Below are 11,627 nucleotides of genomic sequence, written 5' to 3'. Positions count from 1 at the left end.
CACAACTGCTGCTTTCCTCTTCCCCAGGGATGTCCCTGCTCCCTGCAGAGCCTTCCCCAGGTGAGTGCCTGGGCACTGGCCTGCCCGGCCATTCCTGGGCTCTCTCCTGTGCCCCCATAGAGCCTCCAGCTGCCGGGGCTGCACTGCAGAGTGAGTGGGCTGGGGGCTCCAGGGCCATGGGGTGACTCCGCACTGGCTGTAGTGGTTGGATCAGGAAGCAGACCCAGCTGGATGGGTATCATTGCACTTAACAACCCCTGGCCAATGGGTCTGTAGCTATGGATGCCTCTCTGAGCCATCACAGGGCATTTCAAATGGCTCATGCTGTGTTCAGGTGTGTCCCTAGATTCACACCAGGGTTTGATGTATAAGGTGTCCTGAGCTGCTCCAGCACCTCCCTTCCCTGTGACTGCAAGGTCCCACTGAGGCATCTGCCACCACCCTTCTCCTACAGGCGACAGCCCCACGCAGATACTGCTTGATCAGTCAATACTATCAGAAGCACTGGGCACCCACAAAGGAGAGCTGAAGCCAGCCCTCATTCACTAGCACATCACCCCATGAGCTCGTTGCCCTCAGCCCATGAAGAGCCCAGAAAAGCAAGAAACCCTTTCAGAGTGAAAGTCCTTGACTACGTTCTTGCCTCTAGCTCTGCAATAACAGCCCAAGCCGCAAGCAGTGCAACTAGGAAACATCTCCTTTTATTAGAGGGAGAATAAATCCGACACAAAGATGTTCTCGATGCTCCCCCAGGGCAGCCCGTCCCCTCCCACCCTCTGTGCACTCCCACCCCAGCACCCTGAGCGCTGGTGCTGCTGCCAGGACAGAGGTGGAGGATCCCCTGGAGCGGCTCTGCAGGGAGCTCCCAGGGAAAAGCTGTGCCCAGCACCAGCCCCAGCGTGGCAGAGGGGGCTGCCCTCTCCCACCCACCTGGTGGTGCCAGACCCACCTCAGCCCAATCCTGAAGGGCCCCAGCGCAGCCCTGGATGAACTGGAGCTACCTCGGGCCCCACGGCCACAAGGCAGCAGAAGGATTTGACATGGGCAGTGCAGCAGCAGTGCTGGGATCAGAAGGAGCAGGAAGGAAGTTCGGGTGAAACCCCTTGCCCTGGGCTGTATGGCTGGGCCACTGGACAATAGATGGCTCTGTGGGAGCTGGGCTCCAGGTTTGGGTGGATGCAGCTCCAGGGAAGGAGCATCGGTGTTTTCATGAGCTCCCAGTGCAGCCGTGACTGTGGTGGGGACAAGTGGGCAGAGCCCTGCACAGGGGACTGCAGAGACCAGGGCTGGGAAGGGACGGTGAAGGCCCCCCATCCCCATGGGAAAGAGAGTCCCAGACGATGCTGGACTCGCTTTGGCGGAGGGGAGGGGCCCAGGACAGGGGGAAAAGGGGCAGCAGTGACACAAGGAAATGGAGGCCGCTCACTCCACGTCCCCACTGCTCTCGTGGCCAGAAGATCCTCAACCGCAGCTGCCTGCAGCCCCTCTATGCAGCCCCTCTCCCAGGACAGCGCTCACTGCCCACTCCAAGCACGTGCTGCCCCTGGAGGTGCCCTGTGCTCCATGGCTGCTCCATAGCCCTCCCAGAAGGATGGCCTCTGTCACAGGCTGTAATCTGTGGGACAGTCTCCAGCAGACACCTTGTGACCACTCACCCTGTCCAGGGCACTGGGGACCCGCAAGTGGCAGCTGAATCCAGACCTCATTCCCTAACACATCCTTCCAGGAGCTGATGCTCTTTGGCCCATGCAACCCCAGGCACAGCCAGAGGGCCTTTGTGGGTGCAGTTCCCTGAGGTCATTCTTGGCTCCTGCTTGGCAAGAAGAGCCCAGCCTTCAGGCACAGTGCTGAGAAAATCCCCTTTTGCTACAGAGGTGCTTCCTGGGAGGGCAGCTCTGACCCCGTGAGGGACAGAATGAGAGAAGGCCTCTGGATCAGACAGATTGGGTTTGTGCCTCTGGAGAAGGGATGCATTCAAGGATTTGTGCACAATTATGGATATCACAGATAAGACTAATCAAAACAAATCAATGCCTTAGAATCAATATCCCTTGTGAAGAGACATAGGCAGCTCATTGCTGCTAAACTAGTACCACTGGAATCAGTTTCTTTAGTGCTTCCCTTGTCTCCTTGTTCCTTATGCTGTAGATGAGGGGGTTCAGTGTTGGAGGCACCAACGAGTACAGAACAGTAACCATTAGATCCAGAGCTGGGGAGGAGATGGAGGGGGGCTTAAGGTCTGCAAAAAATGCAGTGCTGACAAAGAGGGAGACCACGGCCAGGTGCGGGAGGCACATGGAAAAGGCTTTGTGCCGGCCCTGCTCAGAGGGGATCCTAAGCACAACTGCGAAGATCTGAACGTAGGACACCACAATGAAAACAAAACAACCAAAGACTAAAGAAAGACTAAGCACAAGAACTCCAGTTTCTATGAAGGAAGGAATCTGAAGGTAGGAATCTGAACAGGAGAGCTTGAGAATCTGGGGGATTTCACAAAAGAACTGCTCCACCACATTACCTTGGCAGAGTGGTATGGAAAATGTGTTCCCAGTGTGCAGGAGAGCAGTGACAAAACCAGTGCCCCAGGCAGCTGCTGCCATTTTGACACAAGCTCTGGTGTCCAGGAGGGTCCTGTAGTGCAGGGGTCTGCAAATGGCAACATAGCGGTCATAGGCCATGACTGTGAGGAGAGAAAATTCTGCTGACATAAAGAAAACAAAGAAAAAGACCTGAGCAGCGCATCCAGAGTAGGAAATGGTCCTGGTGTTCCAGAGGGAATTGACCATGGATTTGGGGACGGTGGTGGAGATAGAGCCCAGGTCGAGGAGGGAGAGGTTGAGGAGGAAGAAGTACATGGGGGTGTGGAGGCGGTGGTCACAGACTACAGCTGTGATGATGAGGCCGTTGGCCAGGAGGGCAGCCAGGTAGATGCCCAGGAAGAGCGAGAAGTGCAAGAGCTTCAGCTCCCGTGTGTCTGCGAATGGCAGGAGCAGGAACTCATTGAGGGAGGTGCTGTTGGACATTTGATCTCCCTTGGTTCATAGCACTGTCCAAGGAGGAAAAGACATCGACAAGTTAGAATAGGTTTTTCTAAAGACAACCCTCTCCATTCCTCATAGCTTCCCCATCCTTGCATCCTTTGTCTTGTTCAGTTCCCTTTCCTCAGCCCTGGTTTGTGCTGTCTGTGCCATGTTGTGCAGGGGCCTCTGGCCATGGGCTACACAGGTGTCAGCTCTGCTCAGTCAGAGGGTGTAAAATGGAGGTGTTCCACTGCTGCACATATGAGGGATTCACAGGCCCAACCTTGCCCTCTTGAACAAGGGTGTCTGTCTGAATCAATTGCACTGCTCCCACTCCAGCCAGGGAGAGAAACAGTGCAGTGAAGGCAGGGGCAGACCCAGAGCCTTCCAAACCTCTCTGTCCCAGTGAGATAGACCTCGTCCTCAGGTCATCGTACCATCTTCACTCTTTCTCCAGACACAGTAGTGGCAGTGGGAAGTGACTAGTTCTGAGGCAAGCATCCTGCAGCGGATTACATCCACCTGTTTTGTGGCCATTTAAACACTGATTTTCTCCAGAAAATGGGGTGTAGTGGAGGGGTCTCTTTCTGTATTTCTTTTTCTTTTCAGATGCCTCCATCACATATTATTTGGTGGTTATAAATATTTGGCATTTCGGTTGCTCGCATTATCTTAGGCATCCCAAGAGTTAAAGCGGCTCACAGTGACTTTGTACAGAGTCAGGGGACCAGCTCTGTCCGGGATTCTTGTTCCCTGCTGCCCCGTGTTTGCACCTCTCCCAGCTAAAGGACTATCACCCTCACAGATGATTCTAAGAAAGGGTCAGGATGGAGCTGAGAGAACAGGAGTTCAGTTTGAAAGAGAAGCTTTCCAAATTCTCTCTCCCTCCACATAGGCATTGAGTACTTTGGAGAGCTCTTCAGAGCATTTGATGATGTTTCTGACTCACATGAAGAGCATGAGGACTTGCAGTGCTCACAAGTATGATATGGAAGAGCTGTGGTTGCCTGCAGGATGGCTTGCAGCCTGGCAGGACACCCCAGAGAGACAGATCTATCCCTCTCTGGGTAAATCTGTTGCTGAGGAACTTGGAAGGGAAGAACTGCACATGCCACTGCCATGAAGACAACTCTACTGAGGACCCAGAGGGTTCATGCCATAAGCACATGTGAATCCCCCTTCTCCTCAGGCCCAGAGAGCAGGAGAGCAAGCACCAGACCCAGAGAGGTGAGGCAATGAGGAACAGCACCATTAACCTCATGGCAAAGGGAAAGCAAGGAGCAAGAGACAGGCGCTGAGGAAATTGCTGGCCTCACTCGGTTGTGCACACCACCTCGCAGATGGCAACATTGCAGGACGGTTGCTCTCAGGCTCTTTGTCACATAGTGGGAAATAGGCACCTCACAGGAGAATTGTTCCTCTCCTCTGCTGAGCTTGGACTGCTGAGGAAGGACATCACGCCCTGGACCCCATGGCCTGGGGGCAGGGACTTGGTTGCCTGGGAGAGCAGACACAGGCGGCTTGCTTGGAGGAACATGTCTGCATGGAAGGGATGACAGGGTGGTCTCCAAAATCCCCAGCTCGTAGCATCTATAGTTGTAGTTTCTGCTCATTCACTGATCATATCTGCACTGCTCGGACCTTTTTCCTACCAGAAGCTCCTTCTCTCTCCCATGTCCTTTCCCTGTCAGCACTGTGCAAACAGCAGCAAAATTAAAGCACTGACTCAGGACAACTGCCTGTCTTTAAGGTAAACCCTGCTCCTTCCATGACTGTCCTCTAGAAAAAGTCCCTGAGAAATATGCGGGGGGTGATGTGGAGCTGAGGGCAGCTCTGAAAGACACAGCAGCGTCTTGATGAGAGGCTGAAGCTGCTCTGCTGGGAGTCTCCCGTCTCACCCAGAGCTTCTCCCCACAGCAAGGTGAGCAGTTCCACGGGCAGGCTGAGTGCTGACCCTCACAGGTGGCAGCGTCACTGCTCTGGGCACAGGGACCCTGCTCTGAATGGCTGCCCATGCACACCTGCCTTCACACCACTGCCGTCACCCCTGGGAGAACAGAGCAGGACACCCTGTCCATGGGTGGCAGGGAATTCCTGCTCTTAAGCATTTCCTCCTGCTATGCAAAGGAAAAACCATGAGAATCATCCTTGAAAAATGCAATCGAGTGACAAGACCTTTCCAGGAAGCTCAGCAGCATTGCCCTGCATCCAGAGACTCACCGTGTCCAGGGCTGGGAAGGTTTATCTCACAATGAGCTCTCCTCTGGCCTCGCCTTCCACTTCCACACTGCCTTTTACTTCTCGCTGTCTTTTCTCACCTTCTGGCAGCCTCAGCAGGCAGTGCCCAGAGCGCTGCTGCTCCTGGCACTGGAGCTGTTCCTGAACAAAGCTCTCTCTCAGCAGCATCAACAGGTTGCCATGAGCTCCCTCCATCCCAGGAGTCTGACCCCGCTCAGGAGCAGAGGCCCAGCTGTACTCATGAATTTCTCCATCCCTCGTGCTCCCTCCTCCTGGGGAATGTTCACTGGAATAGACTGAAATAATCAACAGTGTTCCCTGTCTAAGCACTGAAGGAAGATTGATGCCAGCATTGCAGTTGTTCTCATCAGAGAATGGTTGTTTGCAAGAGGTGGAAATGCCCCACTCTGGAAGACCCGATTGCCATTGCTTAGCTGGGCAGGACACCTAGATGGGGACAAGAAGAGGGCTCATTTTCCCAGAGTTCAGGTGTTGACTCAGATGAGCCAGGTCAGGCTTCTCAGGCTGGCCTAGGAGGCCCTGGACTGGAGGGGAATTCAGATCCTTCCCATGTGCTCTACAAAAGCACCCAGGAGGTGGGATTCCCCTTGTGCAGGCAGAAGGGAGCACAGCAAGGCTGTGTGCAAGCAAGACCCTGCTCTATGCCCCCTTTAAAATCACTGGGGATGGAGGGGGAAAGCAAGCAGCTCACACACAAGCACATGGTGACCCTGAAAGTGAGCGAGGTGCTTGAAGGCATGCACCCACTTTCATCAAGAGCATGAAATGGGGACCAGGTAGGGAGTTGGTGACCTGAAACGACACCACATGCCCACTGCCACCAGAGCTCCTCTCACTAGGCAGCTGAGGCACATGCAGACACTGCAAGCACTTGATGTCGATCAGTGCAACCACTTGACTCAGTGACACCAAAACAGGCCTGCAGGGACAGGTGGGCTGCCTGGGGTGTCCAGCACAACCCCATGTCTCTAGCAGACACAGCAGGGCACCTATAGGAAAACCAGGACCCTTTGGAGTGGTTTCCTGACAGTGCCCAAACAAATGGATGACACCACTGCCTTAGGCCAAGTCCTCCTTATCTACAGTCAAGCGTGCTTCAGGAATGGGAGAGGCACATCACCCCAAGGTCTCTGCTCTAGTCGCTGCACCCTTGACACTTTCTATCACTCCTTCTCCAGAAATTCTTCACACCCCTAGAGGATATGAAGAGGAAATGGGCTAAGGGTGACCTCAGGCTGCCAAATCACAGGCTGCCCACATCCAGGGACTTCTTCAGTAACTTAGTGTTCTGATGTTATGCTGAAGCAGTCCTGTCCCACATGCTGATCACTAAGGGATGCCACTAACAGCCAGCTGCCGCTTGGCAGCACTGTACTGCTGATCACTGTTCTCAGTGAGCCTGATGCTCCATCCACCTACCTTATGGTCCACTGATCCTCTGCAGATCAGTTCACAATTTGACTAGGAGACTATGAGAAACCTTTTCAACACCCTTGCTAAAATGAGGGTTCACAAAATCCCCTTTTTTGTCCTTTTGCACACAGGCATTCCTCTTGAGGCGGAAGGCAACCTGGTTGCTCTGGGAAGGGCTAACTTTACTCTTGTATCAGCTTGGTAGGTGGTTTCGCCAGGAAAATCTCCTGGCTCCTGTCCCAGTGCTGCTCAGCTACAAAAATTACTATTAGTTTGTCCTTAAACTCTCTTGAAATTCCCTTTGCTGCTGCTTGTCCTTGTTGTCTCTTGTCCTTTCCTGCCCTTGGCCCCAGTCAGACTTTCACCGAGGACAGTGACACCTTCACCTGTAAGCGCAGCCTTGCTGGGATCTCCAGGCACCGCGCAGGCAGGCCTGCTCCATGGTAGGAGAGGGGTCTGCAGACAGTGGGGCTGCCTTGGGGACCCTCAGCAACAGGCAGCAGAGCAGGGGCACATTGCAGGCACCTGGCGGTGACAAGAAGGCAGGAGCGTCCATCCTCCCTGGGGGCAGGTGCCTTCTGAGGACAAGGGCACGCTGGAGATGTGGGGGACCCTGGACCCTTCCACAAGGCTTCACACGCGGTCTGTTTTTCTCCTGCTTTGGATGTTTTCCCCACAGATTCATTTTCACTGGTATTCTTACACTTTGCCACTTCTTCCCACATTTTTCCCACATTTTCTTCTACTTTGATAATTTTCCCATGCTTTGACTTTTTTTCCTTTTCCTTTCACAAATATTCCCTCCCATGCTTGTGACCATTTTCCCACACTTGTGAAGATTTTCCTACCCTTTTGTCTTTTACCCAACCTCTCCTTCTTTTCCCATGCTTTCTCAATATTATAGAGCTCTCAGTGTTCTTTTTGCACTTTCCTTTTTTTTCCTCATCATTTCACACTCTTTCCACTTTTGTAACCATTCTCACACTTTTGACCATATTCCTACACTATCCTTACTTACCTATGTTTTTCCCTATTTTCCACAATCTGGACACTTCTCAAATGCTTTCGCAATTCTTCCCGCCATTTCAATGTTTTTTCCAATGCTTACATTTGCCATCTATTATTTTCCAACTCTTGCTCTCATTTGCCACAATTTGCACTTTTCCCTATGCTTTTAGTAATTTTCTCATGCTTTCCCTTCTTTCCCTTCCTTTAACTGTTCTCCTACACTTGCCATGTTCTTTCCACTCATTTCCACTTCTAGAAACTTGTTAAAAACCTTGTACATATCAATAAAACCAGTAACGATTTCTTACATATTAAGACGATAACTAGTGTCTCTTAACTAGGCAGGGCACCTAGATGGGGACAAGAACAATTTCTTTACATATTGATTGCAATTAATAAATGGTATTAAACTCCCTTCTCCACTCTTTTTACTCACTGCTGCACCCACAGAGCAGGAAGCTCGGGGTGGTAAATGAGTGTTGGCAGAAACAAGCCCATGTTGGGAACCTAAGCACGAGAGTCCCAAGTGTTTTGTCTTGTCGTGGTGGCTGGTTGGGGGTTGGTGTCGCATGGAGCTGAGGGGCTGTAAAACGCGGCTGTTCCCGTGTGCTGACGTGATGGTCGAGCAGGGGGCCATGCTGGTGAGCACAGGAGAGCCTCAAAGTGGGAGCAACTTGGGGAGGAGTGAGGAAGTGATGGCCTGGGATGGCAAGGAATAGCCACGAGGTGATGTGGGAAAGAGAAGCGCAGGGAGGGAGCAGCGGGATGCAGGGAGCTCTGCCTTGGGGTGAAGCAAGAGGCAATCGAGAGCACAGGGGTGATGACGGGGGGCAGAGCACCAGGGTGGCCTCGTGGTGGCCTATGGAGCTCCTATGGAGCGCCTGACGAGGGGCAGCATCTGCAAGGCCCGGGGAGCGCAGAGCTGTGGAGAGGACAACTCGTCCTGCGCCCCAGGGACCTGCTCAGGAGTGGGGAGAGGAGGAAACGACGCGGTGCCTGGTGTCCCCATGGCGACTCCCAGGGCTTTGTGATGGGGGTGGCATCGTGCCCACAGGTCACTGTGATGGGGCAGTCCCCAAGGTGACCGTGTCCCTGCTGGGGTCTTCACTCTGAGGAGAGCGGCGTGACTAGGAGGAAGCAACTCCCCTTGGTGCCCGTGTGAGAGGTCCTCAGAGAAGTTCCTAGAGATGGAGAAGGAGCAGCAGGCGGATGCCTGCTCCTCATCCATGGAAAGGAATTCCAGTGTGCAAGAGTGCACGAGTGAGGTGAGTGGTGGGGTTGGAGGGAGAGGTGGGAGGCAGGGACAGGACCCACATGGAGAGCACAAGGGTGGTGGGGAAGGAGCCCTGGGTCCAGATAGTGGGGCAGGAGCTCCTCCAGTGAGGGAACGTATTCCTGGGCATGAAAACTGCACTCTCCCACTGTACTCGGTGCTGGTGAAGTCGCGCCTCAAACACTGTGTTCAATTTTGGGCCCGTCACTAGAAAAATTAAAAATAAAAGCCATGGAGGCACTGAAGTGTTCCCAGAGAAGGGCACCAAAGCTGGTGAAGGCTTTAGAGCACGGACCCTATGAGGAGTGGCTGAGGGAGCTGGGGTTTTTTAGAGGGGAAAAGGGGAGACCTTATTGCTCTGCACAACAACCTGAGAGGGGGTCGAAGTGAAGCAGGGTTGATCTATTGTCCAAAATAACTACCAATAAGATAAGAGGAAATGGCTTCAAGTTGCACCAGGAGGGGCTAAGTTTAGATGTTAGGAAAACTTTCCAGGTGGAAAGTGTGGTGCAGCATTGGAAGAGGCTGCCCAGGGAAACGGTAGAATCACTGTCCCTGGCAGCATTCAAGAAATGTGCAGATAAGGCACTTTAGAGCTATGGTTCAGCAGGCATGGTTTTGAAGGGTTTACAGTTGGACTGAATGGTTTTGAAGATCTTTCCCAAACATAGTGATTCTATGATTTCCATGATATGGATGCTCCAAGGCCCACATGAACCCCATGAGCTCTGTGCTGAGGGCAGAGAGCAGGTCCAGGCCAAGCGCAGCTGGATTGTGCTCAGCCAGGAGGTTCCCTTCGAGGCCAGGCTGGGGTTTCCCGTGCTTAGGAGCTGCTCGCACCAACACAACCAACCCCATCACGGGCCTCCTTCTCCCCACAGGTGGGCCAGCAGGAGCTGCCCGCAGCAGTGCAGCGCAGACGGACCCCAGCTTCGTCCCACCAAAGGGACCGGCTGCCGCCGCTGCCCGGCCCTCAGGGCTCACGCTGCTCCCAACACGGCATCGCACAGGTACAGAGCTGAGCGGTGGTGACAGCCAAGCGTCCGTCTGGGAAGCATGGAGGGAGGGAAAAGGACACCAGTAACCTGGCCTGTGTGGTGGACTTCGATTGCAGGTGTTGGAGGACACGGCCAGTGATGTCTCCTGCACAGCGCGAGATCTGCATCCCTCCTCCAGCCTTGCAAAGAAGGCTGCCTTGGGACACAGCAGGATACTCACTGGCAGGACAAGACCGGGAACATCAGATGTGCCCAGCTTCCCACCTCTCCCAGCCAAGGCAGCTTGGCAGGCACAGGGAGGCCTGGAGGACTCTGCAGTGAAACCAGCAGGATCTGCAAGTCACACCAAGCTGCCTGCTCTGGAAACATCCTGCAGGTCTTCTCCCCAAGGCAGGGCCTTTTCCCTGGACAAGGAAGAGGTGGCCAGGAAAGTCCTGGAGAGAATGAACATGGCACTGGAGAGGGTGGCTGCAAATTCCAGCAAAGCTGCTGCCAGGGAATGCTTCCCACCTGTTCCTGGTGCTGGGATGGCTCTGGACTCACAGAAGAGAAAGGAAGAGCAGCTCAAGCCATCGCGTCTTGCCCTGCCTCCACTTCAAAGACCCCAGCAAGAAACTAGTGCTCTCATTCAGGTAAATCAAGAGCATGTGCAGTTCCTGCCTCGATACAGGCCTGTGTCTTCAACATCATCAGTGGGAGAAGGCAGGATATTTCAAGGGGATGGTGAGAGGATGAGTCTATCCCTGAAAAGCCAGCAGCTCTTGGGAAGCTCCTCCTTTGTCCCGGGAGCACAGACCATTCCTCCTGAAGGGCAAGTGCCTGCGATGGAGAATCCTCAAGAAGCAGCGGCCTCTTCTGCCCCGGATGATCCCGAGCAGGGTGCGATGGCAGCTGAAGGTGTTTCGGAGGAGGCTGGACTCAGCAGCTCCTCCATTGCAGTGGTGCCACCCAGCTCTGCACAAGACGTCACTGCCGGGTGCTGCAGTGAAATGGCCCCACTGGAATCCCCATCGCCCTTCTCACCTGAGCCTGTCAGCCTCGTTCAGAGCGTTGATGGAGAAACTGGCATGGAACTGAGACCTGAGAGCCAGGGGCCTGTCCCACATGGCCCCACACCTCCTGCTGTGGGTCTGGAGGACGCAGGCGTGGGGCTGGGGTCTGCCCCCTTGGGCCGTCCTGATGACGCGAGCCCTGGAGCCAGCCAGCAGACAGCACAGCCTGATGCCTTGGCACACACCGTCGATCAAGGCACACAGGCAAGCTCATGGCTGCTCCATACCATGGAGTGCGACCAAGGAAGAGCCCCTGCAGCTGAGGAAGGGCCGTATCCCTTTGCTCAAGCGGGAGAAAGGGAGGTCAGCAGGGCTGGTACAACAGCTTCCCCAGGCAAGGATGGTGGGACAGGGACACCACGAGGAGCACCAGCAGGGCAGGACCCAAAACAACAGCCTGTGGGCATCACCTGCCACGTGCAAGGAAGGCCGCTGCGTGTGCACGAAGACAACACCGCGCGGTACCTGGGGGTGCTCAGCATCAAGACAGAGGCCCTGGAGGATCTCGACAGGAGCTGCCTGTCCCGCACGGGGCAGAGCTTGGCGTGGATCCGGGAAGTCACTTTCCTGAGGAAGGAGCAGAGCCTGAAGGAGAGCCAGGGTG

At 54.3% G+C, this 11,627-nt stretch overlaps 1 protein-coding gene across 1 annotated transcript; it reads right to left on the bottom strand.

Moving 5' to 3' along the window:
* Positions 1 to 2,081: 2,081 nt before the first annotated feature.
* On the bottom strand, positions 2,082 to 3,023 carry LOC148596313 (olfactory receptor 14C36-like). Its single transcript, XM_088523534.1, has one exon. The coding sequence runs from the start codon at positions 3,021 to 3,023 to the stop codon at positions 2,082 to 2,084; it is 942 nt and encodes a 313-aa protein (XP_088379660.1).
* Between the last annotated feature and the right edge of the window lie 8,604 nt (positions 3,024 to 11,627).

This window comes from Tinamus guttatus, unplaced genomic scaffold (assembly GCF_059628265.1).
Source record: "Tinamus guttatus ecotype Peru unplaced genomic scaffold, ASM5962826v1 Tinamus_guttatus_pri_ptg000015l, whole genome shotgun sequence".
Taxonomy (NCBI): domain Eukaryota; kingdom Metazoa; phylum Chordata; class Aves; order Tinamiformes; family Tinamidae; genus Tinamus; species Tinamus guttatus.
This window is presented reverse-complemented; position numbering and strand designations above follow the sequence as displayed.